Here is a 22108-nt window from a genome sequence, read left to right as displayed (position 1 = left end):
GTGCATAGCCATTTAACAGATCTCTCTAGAGATGTTTAATCAGATTCAAATATGGACTCCGGCTGGGTCACTCAAGGACATTCACAGTGTTGTCCCGTAGCCACTCCTTTGTTATCTTGGCTGTGTTTTTAGCATTGTTGTCCTGTTGGAATTTAAACCTTCGCCCAGTCTGAGGTCCAGAGCTCTCTGGAGCAAGTTTTCATCAAGGATGTCTCTGTAAATTGCTGCATTCATCTTTCCCTCGATCCTGACTAGTCTCCCAGTTCCTGCCACTGAAAAACATCCCCACAGCATGATGCTGCCACCTCCATGCTTTACTGTAGGGATGGTTTTAGCCAAGTGATAAGCGGTGCCTGGTTTCCTCCAAACTTGCTGCTTTTCATTCAGGAGTTTAATCTTTGTTCCATCAAACCATATAATTTTGTTTCTTATGGTCTGAGTCCTTCAGGTGCCTTTTGGCAAACTTACTGAAGAGTGCCTTTCATCTGGCAACTCTACCATACAGGCCTGATTGGTGGAGTGCTGCAGAGATGGAGCTCTTTTAGGGTGACCGTCGGGTTCTTGGTCAAATCCCTGACTATGGTCCTTCTTCTGTGCTCAGGAAGAGTCCTAGTGGTTCCAAACTTTATTTTATTTAAGGATGATGGAGGCCACTGTGCTCATTGAGACCTTTAATGCTGCAGAAATGTTTCTGTACCCTTCCCCAGATCTGTCTCTTGATACAATCCTGTCTCGATTTGTTCTCTGACATGCACTGTTTACGGTGGTACTTATATAGACAGGTGTGTGTGCCTTTTTAAATCATGTCCAGTCAACTGAATTTACCACAGGTGGACTACAATCAAGTTGTGGAAACATCTTAAGGATGATCAGTGGAAACAGGATGCACCTGAGTTTCATGGCAAATGTGATTTTTCTTTTTTCCTTTTTTTTTTTATAAATTCTAGAATTTATTACATTTAAGAATTTTTTTTTTTTACATTTAAGACATTTTTTATTTATTTTTTTTTTAAGAATAATGAATTGGAATAAGGCTGCAACATAAAGGTTGCAAAGCTTTTCATTTCAGCACTTCATTTATCCACCTATAATCACCCCAAATCTTGAATATAAAATAAAAATAAAATAAAAGGCATTAGTCCTCCTTGGCACAATCAAAAACACTGATAACCCTTAATGCCCAAAATATCTGCTTACCGAATGCATGTCAGTAATGACATCTAACCTTATGACAGTAATATTAATATTAAATAGAAGAAATAGAAGTTTTAAAACATTTATCAGAACATATATCAGATTTTTTGGGTGCACAGGCTACAACAGTCAAAATCGACAGCATGTTCCACTTCTATAAGCCAAGAATAGAAATCAGAACAGAAAATATGTATATGCATTAGCTTGCTCCAAGTCAATCCTCACATCATATAGTAAACCATGTGCAATAAACTGACTGTAAAACATCATCTAAAAATGTAGCACGTATTATGTAAAAATTGAGTCTAAATATACACTGCATGATATTTGTCCAGTTCTTGCATTTATCTTGCACTGGTGGATCATACACACTTTGACAGGGTCTCCTCCTGGTGATAGATTGTGTAATGTGTGAGCATCGACCGTGCATTACTATGTCAACAAGACAACACATCCCCAACGATAAATGTCATGTAGCAAAAGCAGTACAGCAAGTCTGGGACTTGGAAAGCTCTCTAGAGCCCAGTGGCCAGAACTGAATGTTATATATGTTATATAAATATATAAACCAACAGAGCAGATGTACGACTTCTAAAAGTGACCTCTTCGCAAAGAGGATGAAATGAGATCAAACGTAACACTTTTTGGATTCACTTTCGACTCCACAGCAAATCGACATGTAAAATGAATACTGCTGCAGTGAACGCTTGTCACAAATCCAAAACAAACGAAGCAGAAATATTCATTTAATCCTCGTCTGATTCAGTGTGTGTGCATTTGTACAGCAAATTACTTGTTCTACATTTCTAACTCTTTTCAATGATGAAAATTCTTGCTAGCGGAGAACATTGTTTGCTCAAAAATAACCTTCGTGAGTGACTGACAATACACTCACAAACCTCTGTGTCTGTGCTTTACATAAAGGAACCTACTCCAAATCAATAATCTACTGTATCCAGTATCCAGTATCTCTGACTGGATTCAGCAAATGAAAAAAGAGTCAGCACAAGCTTTTAAGCATGTCAGTCCATCACAAGAGGAACGTGACTGGCTAATTATTGATCCTTGGCTATTATACCAGAAACCTCACAAATAACATAGTCAGTTCACTTTGATATAGATGCATATTGGCGAAAATAACCAATAGTAGGTTTTTTAAATTCTCTTGAACAAAAAGAGTATTTTATAAAACTCACTGTAATTAAAAATAAATAAATAAATAAATAAAAGAACTTGGCAAGGAAGATACCATAAGCTACATGAGGAACCAATCACAATAGGATGATCTGATGTGGCACAACAACAAATTGAAGGACCTTTGCTCCAAAACACCAAAATCAAAGTGTTTTATTCTACTCATAATAACATTTAGTTACTGGTTACTGCAATTTTTTTCACATTTAATAATGTGGAATGTGTGCAAGTTATAACTTAGACGCACACGATTGTATAGGATGTCTTTGTATGTGGTAAAAATTTTCACGCTTTCCCTTCACTTGAACTAGAAGAACCCAACCTGTTCAGCACAAAATACCCCTGACTTTCCTAAAACCCTTGTGGCTGAATGAACACAAAGCGCCACAAGCACACTCTTGTGAAACATCTTCCCAAAAGAGTGAACATTATTACCTATCAATGACAACTAAGTGTGGAATGGGATGTTCAAAAAAACACAGGTCAGGTGTCCACAAACTTTCCTCCATTTATTTTGTACCTCCTGTAAAATGTCATTACATCACCATCATCTCTGTCATAAATCTATAAAACAAAAAGAACCTCCGATATCTTGAAGACTTATGGATAAGAGAGACCCAAATGCCATTGCCAACTTGCCATTGCAGTCTGCACAAAATGGTTTTAAAGTCTTGCAAAGAGTGCAATGCTGCTGCATTTGACTGGACATAAAGTCAGCGCTCTACTCTTATGATACTTTGGGGTGCATTTATTTTTTTTTTCAAACTACTTCTTGCTGAAGTAAAATAAAAATGATTCCTATGCATTAGAAGGACATATCGTAGAACATAATGTAGAAATGCTTTGGGCAGACTCACCAGGCTACATGAGCACTTCAAGCAATTCAAGAATCAACTGCCACATGATGAATTTTGTCATCATGCTATAATTAAAGCACATGCATTAAGTGAGATGGTTTTTGTCGTTGGCAAATTTTCATGTTGCAAAGTTAAATATTTGTGCTTAGAAGCTTGTTAGTTAAACCTATGGCACTGCTTTGACAGTAAAGAATTAGCATGTTTATGTTTAAGATTTGCCAATTAGTGAAATACGGTCAGTTGTCATGATGTTTTACACTAATGAAACACTTATGTCGATGTCACAAAGTGTCTTAAAATCTGTATTATGCAGTGTCCGGCCGTGCATTTGGTACCTGGGCCTTCAGTGGGGACTTACCCGACTTAATACCACCATGTCGCAATTATAGAAACCAACAATACAATATAATACAAAAACGCAATCTAACAAAGCGTGGCATTACAGAGAGAGAGGCATTTTAAATATGTAAACCATTTTAACTCAGATGTATTAATGTGTGCAGAGCTACACATGTGTTTTGCCAGTCAAACTTGGCTGTTTCCCTCTGACCAACCAATCAGAGGACGGAAAAATGCTGTCACTTTTCTGGGCCAGCTAGCTGCCCTGTGAGGCAAATATGAAATCTGATTGGTTAAAGACTATATAGAGACTAAGGTAAAAAGGCCAGCACTACAGACTTTGAAGGCGCTGGGTAGATTAGATTGACATGGCACCACATGGAGACTGAAATCTGATTGGACAAAATATCCACATCCACATACTGGAAGAGGTGCAGCCAAGAGAAATGCTACAAAATGAAGAGAATAAACTGTTGGGAATAAATTAATACAATTTCATGAAACAAATATAGAATTTAGGTTGTAAATGTAGGTCAGTGCTTCTGATAGTGTTTAGGCCAGAAGAGAAGACTTTGCTGGCCCTGACCCCCCACCACTGGTATTATGTCACCCTGGTATCAAAATTGACACTATATGGCAGCTGATAATATTTTGAATGAAACCTATTTAGATGTAGGTTTGTCAATTGTTCTGAATATGGTATGTAGGTTGGCTGACATGATGGCACTTATATCAGCTTCATACCTTTATGACAGCTAATGACAGCTAATGTTGTTAGAAGCATTCAAAGCTGTTAATGTAGCTTGGTATGCCAAATTGACATAAACATTGATTAATGTTGCCTTTATGACAGCTGATGGCTGTTTAATTAAGTCTGCATAAATATTTATTTAGGTTTATGTCAGTAATCATGAGGCAGCTAAATAGAGGTCATGTTGACATAATACATGTCAGCTTTCACTTTTCACTTGACATATAATTCTGACTTAAGTGGTCAAACTAAATTCTGCACGGATGTCAATGTAGGTTTATGTCCATTTTTATGAAGTGCTAATGTAGAAATCATTTTGACAAGTTGTTATTCTGATCTGTTCTTTTTTTTATTATTATTTTTTATCATTGCCAGATATTCTATAGTACACTAGACTAATCACTAAGGATTAAAGGGGGTATTACTGAATGGGTGGGCTTGTAATATGATTTCATAATTCTGCTTACATATCATAGAATAAGGCTTGGAGAAAAAAAGTCCTGTTCTTTCCTTTTTTTTAAAGAGGAGGAAAGAGACAAGAGTAGAAAAATAATGAACTAAATTCTTGCTTTGGTGAAGAGTAAAGGATTACGGTCAGCTTAGAAGCCTGGCTTTCCTACTTTACCAAGCTGAAATCTTCTGAGTCAAACCTTTGCTGTCTGGGGCAACAGGGCCATGCCTGGGTCGTGAACGAATAGAGTAAATCCTACAGTGAGACGTGTCTAAGGGTTCAAAGTCAAAGTCATAGCGATAATGCTTTGGGAATTGGTTTATTTCAAGGTAGTTCTCATCTATGAACAACATTTTAGTGTGCACTTAGGCTTCATGGTTAATCCTGTCTGCATAATTGATTAAAATAATTGTAAGCATATATAATGTTTAATAACAAGTCAAATAAATGCATGAGTGAAGTGGACTGATATGAAGCACACAGTGCACAGACCACACTTATAAATAAAAGTCATTCATTCGTTCATACATTAATTCATCCTTAGTGACTCACTGATCAGTGTTGAAGTGGTGTAACTATATATTAGACACTATATATCTCAGAGGAGAGAAAATGACAACACAAAGCACAAATAAACAAAAACTGATGATCTTAACTTTGATAATTACTGTTACAAGATCAGATTCTAGTAGCATTTTACATCATTTATGGTCATAGAGCCCAAAACACTTCTGTCATGCATCCTGTACAGCACTAGTACATTAAAAATGCAATCACCATCCCTTTAAAGCCAATGCCATAGCATGATCCCTAATGTGAAACTTCCTGACTAAGACCATCAAATACACAGGACATCATTTTTATCTACTGGTGTCTCGTAACCTTATCCCTAAAAGGTTGTGGCATACACACAGACAAATATTTAATCTGCACACTCAAATCAGCCTAGTAGGCTTATAAGTGTACTATAAATGACTCAAACGGCTACATGAGCTGCGATATATTATTTCGGTCAGGCACCTGGAACAGCAAAAAGCCATTTCATCTGATGCGACTAAAGGTCTTTAAAAAATGTGACAATACCGCAAATGAGATGCTGCGCTGGAAAAGAGATTATTTGGTAGAAAAAGTCGCGGCCCGGAACTTCATTAGCATGCAGAGACATTGTGCGAATTTAATGCATTTCAGGATAAGTGGAGACGAAAGACCTTAAAATCCACTCACAGCTTGTAGTGAGCCGTCGCTGCAACAGAGGTTCTCAAACAATTATTCAAATGGGGGAAATTTGCACTTATTACAAGTTATCTCAATGCACATCAGCAAATTTGGAAACATCCTTCAGAGAGTTCAGTGAATATACTCTATAAAACAGCAAAACAGTTGTTGGCCTGAAGCTGAGCTATAGCTCAGCATTAGGAAATGAGGTAGAAAGTGTGCTGTGCATCGTTGCTGTTGTGTTTGTTTCAAAATGTCATTGGAATTCACTTCTAAGTAAAGCTTTGGGGAGCATTCGAAATACTTCATGCCAGCCTATAATGTGGATATTGATGTGTCATTGCCATTTCATCTAAGCATCTCATGCTTCCGAGCGCCGCTTACAATCTGTATACACCACATGAATTAGTCTTTCTGAACATCAAACCCCATGAAATCAGGCTTTTTGAGCATGATGTTTAAAAGAATGGATGACATTTTGTAAAAAAAGATGTCGTGCTACTGATTCAAAACAAAAACACCCCACCGCAAAATGCCTGTTGGTGGTAACAATCTGTGTCTCAACAAAAGTTTATTCAGAATAAACTCATTTTAACATATTAAAGGGGCAGTGTGTAATGTATACAGTCCACTTGGTAAGTAAAGGTGCTTTTAACGTCACATGTAACTTACAGCACACTGAAATTCCTTCTTCACATATCCCAGCAATGTTAGCAAGCCTGGGTCAAAGAGCTGGGTCAGCCATGATGGAACTTACTCACGGACCCTTCGCTTGGCAATACTGAGCTTGAACCTGCAACCCTCTGAACAGTAACCCTGAGCCTTACACACAAAACACTAAAACGCTACTACTTTCCAGTGTAAAACAGAAGTTGCAATAAAAGTATTAACAAGCCTTTGACTTCTATCAAGATGTCTACATTTACCTCTCTTGGATCTCAGCAGGCCTTAAGAGACATGTTTTAGGGGAAAAATTTTTTTTTTCCATTTGGGAGCCAATTTTAGTTTCAGAAAAACATGCAAACTGCAACCTGAAACAGATAATATAGTAAAATCCTATATATCCTAATATATATTTTTTAAGATATTGTTAAAATTCAACTGTCAATGTCCAGACATTGTTAAATTAATGTAATTAGTACACAGCTATTTAGTTAACAGGTATATTTTTGATGCAAAATTTAACTGGGATATTTTAAAAATGTGTGTTAAAGTTTAAATAAACTATATGTAAACTCCCAGTCTGACCTTAAATTATATATACATCCACAATATGGACTTAAACTGTATATAAAAATCCAGTCTGAACTTAAACTTTATTTCAAATTCCACAGTGCAAAATTAAATTATAAATAAACCCAAAGTACGAACTTGTACTTTATATATATATATATATATATATATATATATATATATATATATATATATATATATATAAATCCACAGTCCCAACTCAAACTATTTATAAAATCCCACAGTTTGAATTTAAACTATATATAAAAATCCACATTATGAACTTATATTATTTTTTTATAATATAAGTTCTGAACTTAAACTTTATATTAACCCACAGTCTGAAGTGGCACTTCGGTGCCACTAATGCCAGATATAACCAAACAAACTATTATTGAAGAATTTGGGAAATGTTTAAACATGGTTCGATGAATAAGACCAGATATTTGCAAAAGATAATCTGCAAAGAACTGAATGTGTGATACTAAGTTTTGTTTTGTTTTTGTCAGCCAATGCTGTTAGCCAGTTATTTAAACTGAAATAAATCATATTATTAGCTAAAAAACGCAGGCTGAAAAATCTGACCTGAGGTAAACTTATTTAAACTGAATGGACAGGAGGTAACAGCTGTTTCCTTTAGCAGACATATTGTATAAAACAGATTATAATATTATTCAATCTTTTTCAACTTTCTAACCAGGTTTCATGCCTGTTTCTTCAACAGTTCCTCATCAATCCTTTTGCTTTTTCAAAACACCATTAAACCTAATCTACACAAGCTAGCACTAAAGCTCATGTTTGTACATGTTTGTAGAAATACTTGACCAAAAGGCTGTGAAAATAAAACAGTGTGTAATAATAGTCATGCTATTATTGAACATGGCTGAATGTTCACATGCTTGTTGTAATACCAATATTAACAAACGAGCTTTTTGAGTTGTTTTAAATAAATACAATACATTTTAAAACCCTATACTTTACCCTATACCATATACCCTAAAATTAAAAACCCTATACTTTACCCTATACCCTAAAATTAAAAACCCTATACTTTACCCTATACCATATACCCTAAAATTAAAAACCCTATACTTTACCCTATACCCTTAAATTAAAAACCCTATAATTTACCCTATATCCTAAACCCTAAACCCTATAATTAAAAACCCTATACTTTACCCTATATCCTAAAATTAAAAACTCTATACGTTACCCTATACCCTGAAATTAAAAACCCTATACTTTACCCTATACCCTAAACCCTAAAATCAAAAGCCATATACTTTACCCTATATCCTAAACCCTAAAATTAAAAACTCTATACTTTACCCTATACCCTAAAATTAAAAACCCTATACTTTATACTACAAATTCTTAAATAAATAGACCAGATACTAAACTCAGAGTAAGAAAATACATGATATTACTGTATTACTCTGTAACACATCTTCCATTCTCAGTACTTATTGCTTGAAATAGCAGTTGGCCGGAATGTTCACGTTTATCTCAGGAGTTTATTTATAAATTAAGTTTTAAGTTAAAATACCAGAATTGACATTTTTTTCGGGTTTTTATTTAACGTCCAGTTGTACTTGGGGTGAACTCTGGGAGCGACGCTTCACGCGCCGCACCCCGCCCTGTTCTCTCCAAACACGCGCCACCTGCGCGCGCGCGCCGCGGCGTCACGACGCGCACCAATTCCCATTTATTTTCTCTCATTTTTTAGTGTGTGTGTGTGTGTGTGTGCGCTTCGTTTTAAACACTGGTATCGATACAGCGTTTGAATCACTGTTCAAAAATAAAAAATCCAGCATGCTGCTTGGATGGTGTAGGAATGAAAGAGTTTCCCCTCGCGCTGAGCATCCAACAGGAACAACGCGCGCGCCCATGCTTTCACGCGGAATGCGCGTGTATATAAAATGCGTGCGAAGTACAGCCGCGGGCGGTGTGTGTGTGTGTGTGTGCGTGCATGTGTGTGTGTAATCGTTTTTGCATGACCAAAATAGTGATGAGTTTGAGTCTGATTGAAAAAATACGATCTCTCTCTCTCTTTATTCTAGTGCATGTTCTTATTGTCAAACGCCTCGTTTTTTTATCAGACTTGAAACCATATGCACAAGCCACATCTGTCACTTCTGTAGTTTGCATTCCTTTGGAAGGACAGATTTCCACACAATGCACCAAATTCTAACAACTGCTTCCCCGTTTAATTGTAGGTAAGACAGAAATGAGGAATCACACACACAAAAAAATGCATGCTCCTGTTATCTCAAAACTAGCAATAAAGCAGTGTGACAGAAGCCACTTTATTATTCTTGGTAGAATAACACACGCGTTTTACGGCGTCGTGCACATCTGGCTCTTATTTTTTTTCTTCATTTCTGCACCTTATAATGAGAGATGAACTACTCGTACAGTCAAAGACTGTAAAAAAAAAAATGTATGTGGAATAGATATAAACATGCAAAACAAGCCAGCCTGGTCTCTAAACGTGTGGGATTAAAAAGATTGTAAAATAAAGCAGATTAGGGATTTACAAAACATATCCTTATTAGATATGAGCCCGACAATAGGAACCCGAGCATTACCTGATCATCAGCATCTTTCCTTTAGATAACAAACTGTTCAAGACATTTCTATACAGATGCATTCCATGCATCTCTAGTGAGAAAACTGCCCAGAGCTGCGGAATGCATTTCATCCCTATATTGCAAAATTTGCTTTTACCTTCCAAAACGGCTTTCCGTCTCCTCTTCTGATTCTTCTGCAAAAAAAAGAGAAACAAAGTGCAAGCTCAAAACATTCCTCCACCAGGTCGCCTCGTATCCACTAACGCGCAGAGCAGAATGCAGTTTTGTGTTTCTCCACGCAGCATCACATAAGAGCGGTCCTGTATCACCTGCATCCCCGGAGCGGGTCTGTAGGCAGCATCAGCAGCGCTCAGGGAGGGAATAACACCGCCCACAGCGCCGGAACAACCCCGCCCACACAGCAACAAACCCCGCCCCGTGACCCACACTGCGTTCTGATAGGCAAGCTCGGGACCTGACGTCATTATTGTTTTTTATTCCTTTAGTTACACACAGTGTTTACAAGAATGGGCGAGTTTGCCATGTACTCAAAGGAAGTTAATATAATATTGGATATTTATTCTATTTGTTATTTATTTAAGATTTATTTATTGATTCTCAGGGAAACACCATCATACAGACTTATTTCTAAAGAAATTAAGATACAAATGTAATAATCTCTGTAAATGTCAAAAAAAAGAAAATTATGCATTTATGTACAGCATGATGTCTATATTATTATTATTATTATTATTATTATTATTATTATTATTATTATTGTGGGTGGTGTTACCTGAAAAGGTGGTGCATATTTGTTATTGTAGACATGATCATCCTTATCCTTATTATTATCAAGAACAACAAAAACATCAACAATGAAATTAATAATAATGAAAATAATAATAGTTATCCAAACGTAAAATATTAGAACAGAGACTAAAATGCCTACAGACCACAATAAATGTAAAAAAAAGTTAGATTAAACAAACAAACAAATAAATAAATAAATGCAAGCATGAAATATTATTTTATTTTGATTTTAAAAAGCTAACTGACAGCACAGTCATGATCGTGGAAGGTCGTTCCACAGATTTGGCACAGCAACACTGGAAAAGCATGGTCACCCATACGCTTCAGCCAAAACTTGGTAACAAACGAAAATCACCGACCTGACAAAAAGACCTAGCATAACAGTCCTAGCAGGTGAGTATAGAAACAGCTCATGATATAGGGAAGAGGTGACACATTAAAATCTATTAAAACAGAAAAACAAGGATCCAATAAAGAAATTTACAGTAAAAGAGATGAAATTCCAACTTAATTTTTTTTTGGTCTGCGTTCTTGTTTTAATGTAATTATTTCATTTTAGTCGGAGAATCAATTTCTGTAGAATCGAGTTTTGGTTGGTTTTGGCTGATCTTGTGATTGGCTAATTTTATTAAGTTAGTTAAAATATATTTAGCTGAAAGTTTCTGAAATTCACTAAATAACCAGCATGTGACTCAACACATACCAGAAATGGAAAAGTGTTTACCATAAATTTTAAAGATATCAATCAAAACCCCATCAGTGGCAAAAAAGCGAAAGGAACCAAAATTCCCTGTCAAGCTAAGTGATACTAAGCAATTATTAGCATCTGTGAACTCTAATATGCAGAAGAGGGCAGTCATTATCTTTTTTTTTCCTTTTGTACAGCTATATCTGTCATACCACTTCATACTGTATCATACTTATATACAAACCACACTATATATACCCTTATTCAGTTATAAGTACATATTACTACACCTTCTGTATAACCTCATACCCTTATTTATTACACTGCCACTTGTAAATAAGCTATCTATGCACTTCTGGTTAGATGCTAACTGCATTTCATTGGCTCTGTACATGTACCCTGCACAATGACAATAAAGTTGAATCTAATCTAATCTAATCTAATCTATACCAGCATGGTCAGAATTTTGACGGTGTGGCTGTCTGGCTTTAGGTATCTCAGTGTTAGATAGGGGGAAGAATTGGCTAATATGTAAATTTTTGCTAACATTAAAAATGATGGTATTGAATGATAAAATTAATATCTACTATATCTACTTTATTTAAAGCATTTGTGTTCACAGAGGGTACACAAGGTGTAGGTAAAACAAGTTTGCAGTTAAAAATCTTGCCACTAGGGGCTCTGGCAAACGCTAAGTAAAATTCAGAATGTAATAAATATAAAAGATATTTCAAGAACAAATAAACAAGCATCTTTAACCTTACTTCATTTATATTTACACATTGTAGAATTGATATTTTGCTCTGTTGTATTATTTGTAATAAATTATAAATGTAAAGAATGTACATTTCAATGTTGCATGATTTTTCCTGGTGTTAAACTTGATCTCCAAAGACCCTATAAAAAAGAAGCCTATAAAACTACTCACTACTCCCCACGTATTACCACACAGCAGTGTAGCAGATCTATGCAAAGAGATAGCAGAGTCTTGGCAATTGAGCTTATGGCATCTGCCAAAATGGTCTTTTGCATGTTCTTCCTTCCTGGCGCTGAGATTTCTTGGAGTCTGCTGAAAGAAGGCCAAATGCACACACTTTCCTAAACAATTTCATTTTCACCTACTAAACGCATGCACATATTAATTAGTATCCCATGCCTTGAAGCACACATTTAAAACATATGCATGTTTTACCTCGTTAATAATTTAAGGCAGTTTTACTGAAAACAAATAATTTACACAGAAGCTTTAAGGGTTCATTGAATTTTATTGCAACTAGAATTTTTCCAGTCCCAGATTTCAGTCAATGATTCGTTTATCCTGATGAATCGAGTGCTTGCGTCACGTTATGAAAACATACAAGGATGCAATTGCTGGTAAGGGAAGTTTGTATTTTACTAAATCGATGCAGATGAATTCAGAACAACAGGCAGAGTCAAGTTCAGGGCAAAGCAAATATCAGATAAGTAAACAGGGCAAACAAGAGTAGGCAAAAAAAATCACAAAATGGTTAGACAAAAATGAATCAAATACCACAGCAGCAACCAGGACAAAAAGGCTTAGTAAATCAGGCTTACAGAACAGACACTTGGAAATACTTGAGGCCTAAGTGTGGAAAGATTTATAGCATGTGTGAGTGGATGTAATTGAGCACACTTGTGTGCAATCAGTAGCTGGGAGACCATGAGAGTTGCACATTGTGGAAGGTGAGGTCTGTGGCGGCCATGTTTGCATGCCGAGGTGTTTACTGGGAGTTGGAGTTGCAGCTTTGTTGATTCGTCACAGCAATTTCCACATCAATTTCCTTAACAGACCCTATACATCTTTGAAAATCTTTAAAAAATAATAATAATAATAAATAACTATAATTATTTTATATAAGGATTTCTGGGGGGTTTTCACATTTATGAAAATGAAATTCTACATGTACGGTGCTATCGCCAATTAGAAAGATATTACAGAGGAAGTTTTGACTAAAAGACAGAAGGTGGACCTGGAGGTAGCAGAGCTGAAGATTTTGAGATTTTCATTGGGAGTGATGTGGATGGACAGGATTAGAAATGAGTTTATTAGAGGGACAGCACATGTAGGATGTTTTGGAGACAAGGTGAGGAAGGCACGATTGAGATGGTTTGGACATGTGCAGAGGAGGGACATGGGGTATATTGGTAGGAGAATGCTGAGGATGAAACCACCAGAAGGAAGAAAAGAGGAAGACCAAGGAGGAGGTTAATGGATGTGATGAGGGAAGACATGCAGGTAGTTGGTTTGGAAGAGGCAGATGTAGAGGACAGGGGGGTATGGAGACGGATGATCCCTAAGGGAGAAGCCGAAAGAAGGAGATTACAGTGGAAGTTTAGAAAATGTTGAGTATTGATAGATATACATTTGATTTTTGAAAATGCTATTATCACAAATAAACAATAAATATATGGCATTCAACTACATTTTTCTGGAAAGAATTTCTTTTAAAAATGTAAAAAACTTTTTTTTTTGGCTTTTTTAAAATAAGTATTTCAATATTTAATTAGATGAAGCCATATTTGCAGAAATACATTTACATTTTCACAATCATTACATTAAAAATATTAGAATAAAATTTGTTTAATTGCAAAAATGTATTGTGATTTGGATAGTTTAAACAATGTTTTTAAATATGCTTTTTACCTGTAATGTTTCATCACAATTTTAAATGAAGTGTAAGAAAAGTATAATTCTTTAATATCTCATTCCACATTAGTCCCTCAAAAAGCTGATTGAACATATGTCCAGTTTCACCCAGGCTACTGAATGAGCCTCTACTTTGTCTCTCTTCCTATTTCATCAGCTTGATCATAAATTCAACAGTGCTGGAAGTCAGGATGGAGATCAGTGTTGTCAGTCAGTTCAGTATATGTTTCATTCTGTGAATTGTCTGATAGATGGTTATTCCAAATCGCGCTTATATGCAGATAAATAATAATTCTTCAGGTCAGTAATGTACGTTTTTCATTTTTTGCATGTACATTTACATTTTAAAGAATCATGTTGTTGGTGATCGATTGAGTATTCCAGCATATGTGATGAGACATGTATCCCTGGTGGTCTGAAAAAGCCCATTATGTGTGGCTATGGTTAGAGCTAAAATATAATGATACATTTTTGCTGTCTCGACCTTCAGAAAATAAACATTTTAACAAAATGATGTGGAAATTGTATTATCTAAGCTATTTTCTACCTTTAAAAGTTAAAAACAAATACATCACGGACACATGTTGCTTTATGAATGAATACTAGTACAAATATGAGTGACGGCTGCATCATTTTTCTTTGTTGGATTTTTTTTTTTGTATCTTGCCAGAAAGGTTTGCAGGGCATCTGGTTGAGACTAGAAATCCCATGTGATGCAATCACAAGTCGCACAAGCAGGAGGTTGGTTATTTGCCTGCGGGTGTGAAAAAGCAGTCAGATAAGAACCTTGCATAAAAGACACATGAAGACTATATTGCATAATGCATTTACAGTGTTTATTTATGACATTCTATCAATGCAAGTAATTTTACCTCTAGGCTTTTCCCCCCTGGTGTTTTCCATGACCATAGTGGTAGCAGTGATCTTCATATTCATACGGTAGATCAGGCCCACATGCCCAGTGATCCTGTACCTTTCTTCTTTCCAGACTGGTCTAATTTACCCTGACACCTTCCTCTGGATAGAATTCTTCTTAAGTGGTTCCACATGAACAGTCTAAATATCCATGTAGTTTCTGTACAGGGTTAAACTTAAGAGCCATGATGATGGATTTGGACTGTAATTAATGTAAATTCTTCTTCTCTAATGACATAGGACATTCAAGTCAAGTGTCCATCAGTGAACAGTTGACAACCTCAACAATGAGGAAACTATAATGAATAGTCATTTGGTGTCACCCAGATGAGGATGGTTCCCTTTGATGTTGAATTCAGGGAGTTGCCACTGGCACCACTGGTTTGTTCATTAGGGATAAACATATAAGGGATAAAATTATATGGACTGATTTATCAGTTTAATTTATAATTAATCTAAGACACTGAATGTTAAATGCAATATCAGTTTCAGTTTGGGAAAGCCTATAATTTTCGACAGCACTACTTTTCTACACGTTATAAAAGAGAACATGTTTTTACAGAGCAATTGCAAGTTCTGGCAACTATAGAAAAAGGGTGTGGTAATATTACAAATACTGGACATGTAAAGAGGTCAGAGAGTTAGCAAAGAATATAAATAAGACAACAGAGAAAATGAATAAAATTAAGGTCAAATCCTCAAAGAACATTTGAACTCTGGTTTTATTACAGAATGATAACTCTCAAATGAAAACATTTCAATGTAACATGCAATTACTTTAGTAAGAAAGACATACGCTATGTTTTTAAACATTTTATTTAACATTTATCTCACGTTTGCTGTTATAATAAACTCCACTATTCTAGAAAGGTTTTCCACTAGATTTTGCTGTGTTGTTTTAAATATTTGTGCTCATGTAGAAACAAAGGTGTTTGGGGTTGAGATATTCCTAGTTTTAGTTTGGGTTTGGGACTGCTAGTTCAAGTAAAGGGAAGACATAATGCTACCACACCCAAAGACATCCCATACAATTGTGTGCCTTAAACTTTGTGGTAACCATTTAGGTAGCAGCAGTATGTGGCTGGAAAAGGTTCTGCACAATTTTGTCCACATCGTGTTGAGTGTGAAATGATAGTGGGCTGTAGTAAGTGGTAGAAAATGGTTGATTAGTGAGAAAGAAATGGAAAAAATATTGATGTCTCAGTAGGACCATATTTTCTGCTTGGCATGATCTAACCTCCTGAGCTTTATATAAATTTGATTACAACAGGTATAAATGAAAGGCAACAAGTTTGATTGATTTATCCACACACACACACACACACACACACACACACACACACACACACACACACACACACACACAAAAGCTATAATAGCTTCTGTAGTTGAGGTCTAACCAATCAGTTAACTGTATGTTTCATTGGGGGGGAATCACCTTTTTGAGCTGATTAGCTTAAACTGTTTGATTTTATGCAATAATTTAACACATCATTTTCCCTTTTTTCTTAAAGAAATCTAAGAGGATTATGAGAAGTACCTCATGATGCCGCCACCACCATGCTTCAATGTAAGGTTTTGCATTAACTACTTGAAGGACAGTAACTGTTTTTTTGCTACACAAAGTGCGTATAGTTCTGCTGGAAGAGTTTGATTTTTGTCTTCACAGACTGGAGGATCTTTTTCCTCAAGCTCTTACAATCCTTTAAGTGCTAGACATATGCCTTTACGAGGAAGGTTTTAGACATCTTCAGACAGACTGTTTTTTACCACTACACATTTTTAAAGTGTTAAACTGGCTCCTTACCAACATGATCTTTGAAGAAAAATAGACTAAGCAAGTTAGAAAGTAAAATGAAATAACTTCCACACAGCACACACACACACACACACACACACACACACACACACACACACACATGCATAAAAACACTTTTTTGCATTGGAGCATTGGGTGAAAAGACTTTAATTAAAGCTATAAATGAGAAAATTCTGAAGTCTTCTGGAGAACACATGCTCACATCCAAAAGCTCTTCAGCCTTCTATAGGCCGCTGTGCCATATTGCTTGGTCAGGGTTTTTTTTTACAATAGGAGGCACTCTTTCTTTCATCCTGGTCCAGGTATAAATGCATGGGTTAAAACAGGCAGAATGTCAGTTCACCAGCTGTAAACAGTTTGAACAATCCATCACTATGGGCAAGGTAAGGTAACGATAATGTTGATAGATACATGTAAGAAATATATCACGATTTGCTGATGTATTTTATTCCCTTTTACCCACAGGTTATCTTCTATGAGGACAGAAACTTCATGGGGCGCTCCTATGAGTGCACCAGTGATTGTTCTGATTTGTACTCATACATGAGCCGCTGCCACTCCTGCAGGGTGGAGAGCGGCTGCTGGATGGTCTACGACCGCACCAACTACATGGGAAACCAGTATTTCATGAGGAGGGGCGAGTACGCTGACTACATGAGCATGTGGGGCTGGGGCAACAACTACATCAGGTCCTGCCTCATGATCCCCATGGTATGTTATTGCATTTGCCATGTCATTTGAAACATGTTTGTCAGAAAATTTACCTCTATATTTGATATTTTTGCTAACAGTACAGAGGATCCTACAGAATGAGGATCTATGAGAGGGACAACTTCATGGGTCAGATGATGGAGGTGATGGATGACTGTGATTCCTTCATGGATCGCTACCACTGGTCCAACGGCTGCATGTCCTGCCATGTGATGGATGGCCACTGGCTCATGTATGAGTATCCACACTTCAGAGGCAGGATGTGGTACTTCAGGCCTGGAGAGTACAGGAGCTTCAGGGACTACGGTGGCATGAGGTTCATGAGCATGAGGCGTATCATGGACTCATGGTATTAAAACGAATGCAGCAAAATAATGGGATCAAAACTTTCTGAATAAATGGTTCATGGAAAATTTAACTTTTTTTTTTTTTTTTTTGTCTAATTCAAAAGTTACATGAGCTTTACAATAACAACCCTACAAACATGCTCATTTACTAAGGATGATATTATTGCATTGGTTTCTAAAGACATACTTATTATAAGGAAGTGTTTTTTTATTTTATCTATTTACTAATTCTTTACAAATTGTTTCCTGCATTAACTGACCTTCAAACTTAAATAATTTCTGACCTGGAAATTGCAGTCTTTGGCATTGTGTGAGAGTTCCTTCTCCACATTGTCAAGAATTCGAACCTCATATCATCGCACCATGTTACATGAAAGAAAGAGGAATTTAGAGGCTTTGTCACTTTGGCCCATAACAAATCCAATACAAAAAAAATTTAAATGGATGGATGGATGGATGGTTGGATGGATGGATGGATGGATGGATGGATGGATGGATGGATGGATGGATGGACAGAACAACAGCTAGACAGAGAAAATGGGAAATATATCTGATAAACAATACTAATAAAGTTTCAGGTTGCTGTTGGTTATAAAATAACAAGTGAGAAAAAAAATGTAAAAATATATATATTTTTTATATATGTATAAAAGTGGCAAAAAAAGTAGTTATAGAATGTTCTGATACTGTCTTTGGTTAAATAATGAATTTAAAAAAGGAAAAAAATAAAAAAAGAGGAAATATTCTATAAAAGTGGAAAAAGGAAACTTTTTATAGAATTTTCTGATTTTGTACTGTATTGAAGTTTGAAAATAGGTTTAATAAGTTGATTTAGGATTTAATTTTAATTAATCTGGTACAATAAAAGCAATATTTGTGGAGTTTAAAGTTAAAATTCATTCAAGGTTTTCATTCAAGTTTTCGTTATCGTTTTAAGTTTTTATTATCACTGTTTAGTTACATTTCAAATTACATTTATTGTTCTCATTTTGTAAATATTAGTTTTTGGAAGAACTGGATTAGTTGTTGTGGCCACTACCACTGATTGTTCACCTATTATTTGTACCAACCCACAAATATAATAGCCTAGACCTGGCCATGAAGAACTTTCCAGAAAACTTTTTTTTTTTTTCTTAGTATCAAGGTTCAAGGAAATTTGTTGCAATATTAGTTTTCCTAGTACTAAATACCAAATTTAGTTTTATAAATGTTATACTGGTTGGCTTGATGAAATATGAGTCATTGGAAAGTATTTTGTATATCCAAAGCCTTCATTGATAAACCCTGAAAAACAGTACTTAGGGTTGCACTTCATATTAAAGAATGCTTTTTTTAATGAAACATTGCCTAGAACTGCTATTTTTTTTATTAGTTTTTCATATTATAAGATTGATGGCTTCGTAAATCAGTCCTAAAATTGAGTTGCACTAAAACTGTATGAAACTGAAATATCAGTATATTCATTCCATAACTGAAGGTTATGCCATTTTTTTACATGTATCACTCTAGTCCCAGTGGTCTTCAAAATACACATTTTAGGTCGTTTTAGATCAGTGATCTCCAAAAATACAACTCGAAAAATTCAGCTTTTAACAAGTTTTCTGATTGCATTCACATTTCTTCGTTTGGCAAAGTAGATATAGTCCAAGTGGTTGATTAATAAAAAAAATAATAATAATAATTGTTCAAAACCCTTTCAATCATCACACTAGGTTGAAAACTACTACAGTAGATCCTGTTATATATACTTAAGGTAAAAGTGAACTCTTCTAGTAAAGGCTCCTAAAGTGTTCTTTAGATGGTTTGGAGTTCTTACCTTTATAAATAGACTCTACATAAAATCTTCTTTGACACAGAAACATTATTAAAGGGTAGTACATAAAACTCTTAGTCCCTCTTTCCCAAGTGGGACAAACCAAGCAACCTTAACAACTTATCTATTCAGATGTTCCTAGAACGGGTTTTAATTTTGGAAGATGTCTCAAATGAAATCTATTTAAAAAGATGGAAGCAAGAGTCATGACAAGAACTCTTATTAAAACTTTCTGTATCGAGGAACTGAATTAAGGTATATTAGAGCCATTATTGGTTCTCCCATAGGGACCTAAGAAAAAAGCTCATTTACAGTGTGTAGGTCATTTAAACCATTCAGCTCTTTATTCTTACACACATTTTCATGGTTGTAAATGAATTTTTGGGTGTAATTTACAGTAAAACTCTTCTGTACTCTATCTAGCACCCATAAGATTCTTTAGTTCATTCCTTTAGGGAAAGCCTTACATTTTTCCTCACTGTTTCAGTATTCCAAAGAGTGTACTGTACTGTGGCAGTGATATGTCATGCAAAACATATGAGAATGCTTCATATAAAATACATACACAAACCTAAACACCCTAGAGACATTCTTTTCCTGTGAGATTGCACAAGTGTTCTTAGGTCATTCTTAGTTATTTTTTGGTATAAAAAATATTCAGCAGTCCCAAATCATCCAAAAAGGGTTCCTATTTTGGTCCTCCGGGGAAACTCAGCAAAATAAGAGGTCCCAAGTAACATCCTAGAAAGAAACAAATTTTCCACCTGCCTGATTTATAATTTATACCCTTCATCAGCGTTCACTCATGAGTAATTTTTCATATTGTTGAACAGACACGTTATAATCTCAAGACCCCCCCCTCCTCCTCCGCACACCCCCACCCCTTTCCAAACCAGCTGAATGAATTAAATCTAATTGAATTGAAGTGTTTATAGCGAGCTGTAGTTTGTGTTCATCCCTGAATGAGGCTGAATTATGTGAGCATTGGGATTGGGTTATTTATTATTATCGCACCGATCATTGTCTCATCGTGCATTTTCATGTGACTGGCTTGACATAATGAATTGCCATAATGGATCAGAAACAAAGGCTCATCCTTAAGGAGAAAGGGGGTTGGAGGCATTTATGCATCGAGAAAATGAAATTAAGGATTTTTTTTCCCTTAATCAATATTCATCAGTGTGTGAGTGTGTTTTTTTTTTATTTTATTTTTTTTTATAGGGATTGGGGGTGTGGTACATAGACCCAAAGGACAACCTGGGAATTGCACAGTCCTTTTCTAAGAGAGTACTTTCCAAAAAAACTATACTTCCAATTTTTACCTTATACCTTGCTTAAGTATTTTCAAGAAAGACATACACTATTAACTTGCAAAAGTTGGTGGACAGCTGATCTGAGGTTTCTGTGTGTTTTAAGACATCTCACTGCACATTTAGTTGCCATTTGTTGTTATAATAACCTCTATTCTGATGTAGAGTGAGGGGGCCTGGGGAGCAGTTATAATTCCAATTCATTCCAAAGTTGTTAAAAAGGATCTTCCACTCCAACCCATGCAAACCCTATATGCATGTAGCTCACATTGTGCATAGAGGCATTGTCATGCTGGAACAGGTTTAGGTCTCCTAGTTCAAGTAAATGGATCCATAGACTTTCTATGAGATTGTTTGCCTCCAACTTTGTGTTAACAGTTTGGGGAAGAAACACATATTGATGAAAAAGGCAGGTTTCCCAAATACTTTTGGGAATGCAAATAGAAATTGTAGTAAATTATTTGTCCTAAACAAAATCATATTTTTACAACCATCCCTTTGAGATCACATTGTGATATTCATGATTTCCATCTACAGGAACACATATCACAAGGTTTGATGTCACTAAAGAAAGCACACCTGTCCATACCCCATTCACGCACATTCACCTCACGTCCCTGCTATGTTGTTTACACTGCACAAGCTCAGCAGATAGCACAGAACATCACCACTGCGCCTTAAGCAAACACTGGGCGCGTATATACACAAACACCCCTGCCTTAAACGGCACATAAAACAGGAGTGGGACAGAAGGATAAGTCACAAAGGGATAACAGAGTCAGAGATGAGATTAGCTGTTTGTGTCACAATCTCCTTGCTCTTCTGGCAGCTCAGGTATTGTGAAACCCTGGCAGAAGGTGTTTGCGTGCACGCTGTTGTTTGCCATCCTGATTGCGATCCTTGCACAAATAGCAATGACACAAACAAGAGAAAGAGGGCAAGGGAGGGGGAAGAAAAAAGAAAGAGATACTCAGTGAAAAACAGCAGTCCTTGTTCTCCCATTTTTTGTTCTTCTTTCTTCTTTAATCTGTGCACTCTCTCTGCTGTGAAGAATAGCGCCTTTGTGTTGCACCATCAAGCCAAACAACTCGAACATAATCACAGCAATCTCTCTCTTCTCCCTTCTGCCTTTTTCAGCTCTACCATTCTCACCTTCTTTGGGCACTCTCGAAACCCCTTCACGTATGGTCATTTTCTGTGTCTCTGTCATGCTGAGCGTAACC

General features: G+C 36.0%; 2 protein-coding genes across 15 annotated transcripts in view; one reads left to right on the top strand and one right to left on the bottom strand.

The window, feature by feature from the left end:
* Positions 1-10202, bottom strand: part of nrxn2b (neurexin 2b) — a 634852-nt gene extending 624650 nt beyond the window's left edge. For 9 of the 13 annotated variants that reach the window (XM_046843331.1, XM_046843340.1, XM_046843334.1 and 6 more), the window contains exon 1: positions 9962-10201. The gene's annotated coding sequence lies outside the window, so the exon portion shown is untranslated. Of the gene's footprint in view, positions 1-9961 lie in introns of all 13 variants that reach the window. The other 4 variants (XM_046843333.1, XM_046843337.1, XM_046843339.1 and 1 more) reach the window with 2 other exon arrangements.
* A 6194-nt stretch (positions 10203-16396) lies between these two features.
* On the top strand, positions 16397-17789 carry LOC124381448 (gamma-crystallin M2-like). 2 transcript variants are annotated; one of them, XM_046843072.1, is made up of 3 exons: positions 16397-16455; positions 17170-17415; positions 17496-17789. In XM_046843072.1, exons 1-3 carry the CDS (start codon positions 16429-16431, stop codon positions 17769-17771), a joined length of 549 nt encoding a protein of 182 aa, XP_046699028.1. In that variant the 5' UTR covers positions 16397-16428; the 3' UTR covers positions 17772-17789. The 2 variants fall into 2 exon arrangements, with proteins under 2 accessions (XP_046699028.1, XP_046699029.1); XM_046843073.1 differs by lacking the exon at positions 16397-16455 and adding an exon at positions 17021-17087.
* The last annotated feature ends 4319 nt before the right edge of the window (positions 17790-22108 follow it).

Source organism: Silurus meridionalis, chromosome 28 (assembly GCF_014805685.1).
Source record: "Silurus meridionalis isolate SWU-2019-XX chromosome 28, ASM1480568v1, whole genome shotgun sequence".
NCBI classification, from domain to species: domain Eukaryota; kingdom Metazoa; phylum Chordata; class Actinopteri; order Siluriformes; family Siluridae; genus Silurus; species Silurus meridionalis.
The sequence above is the reverse complement of the archived record's forward strand: the minus strand, read 5'-3'. Positions and strand labels throughout refer to the sequence as shown.

Bases quoted from the DNA above. Each gene is read 5' to 3' on its own strand.
- LOC124381448 (XM_046843072.1), top strand. From the start codon at position 16,429: ATGATGCCGCCACCACCATGCTTCAAT. The intron at 16,456-17,169 runs GTAAGGTTTTGC...TTTTACCCACAG, and splicing joins CGCCACCACCATGCTTCAAT to GTTATCTTCTATGAGGACAG. The intron at 17,416-17,495 runs GTATGTTATTGC...TTTTGCTAACAG, and splicing joins CCTGCCTCATGATCCCCATG to TACAGAGGATCCTACAGAAT.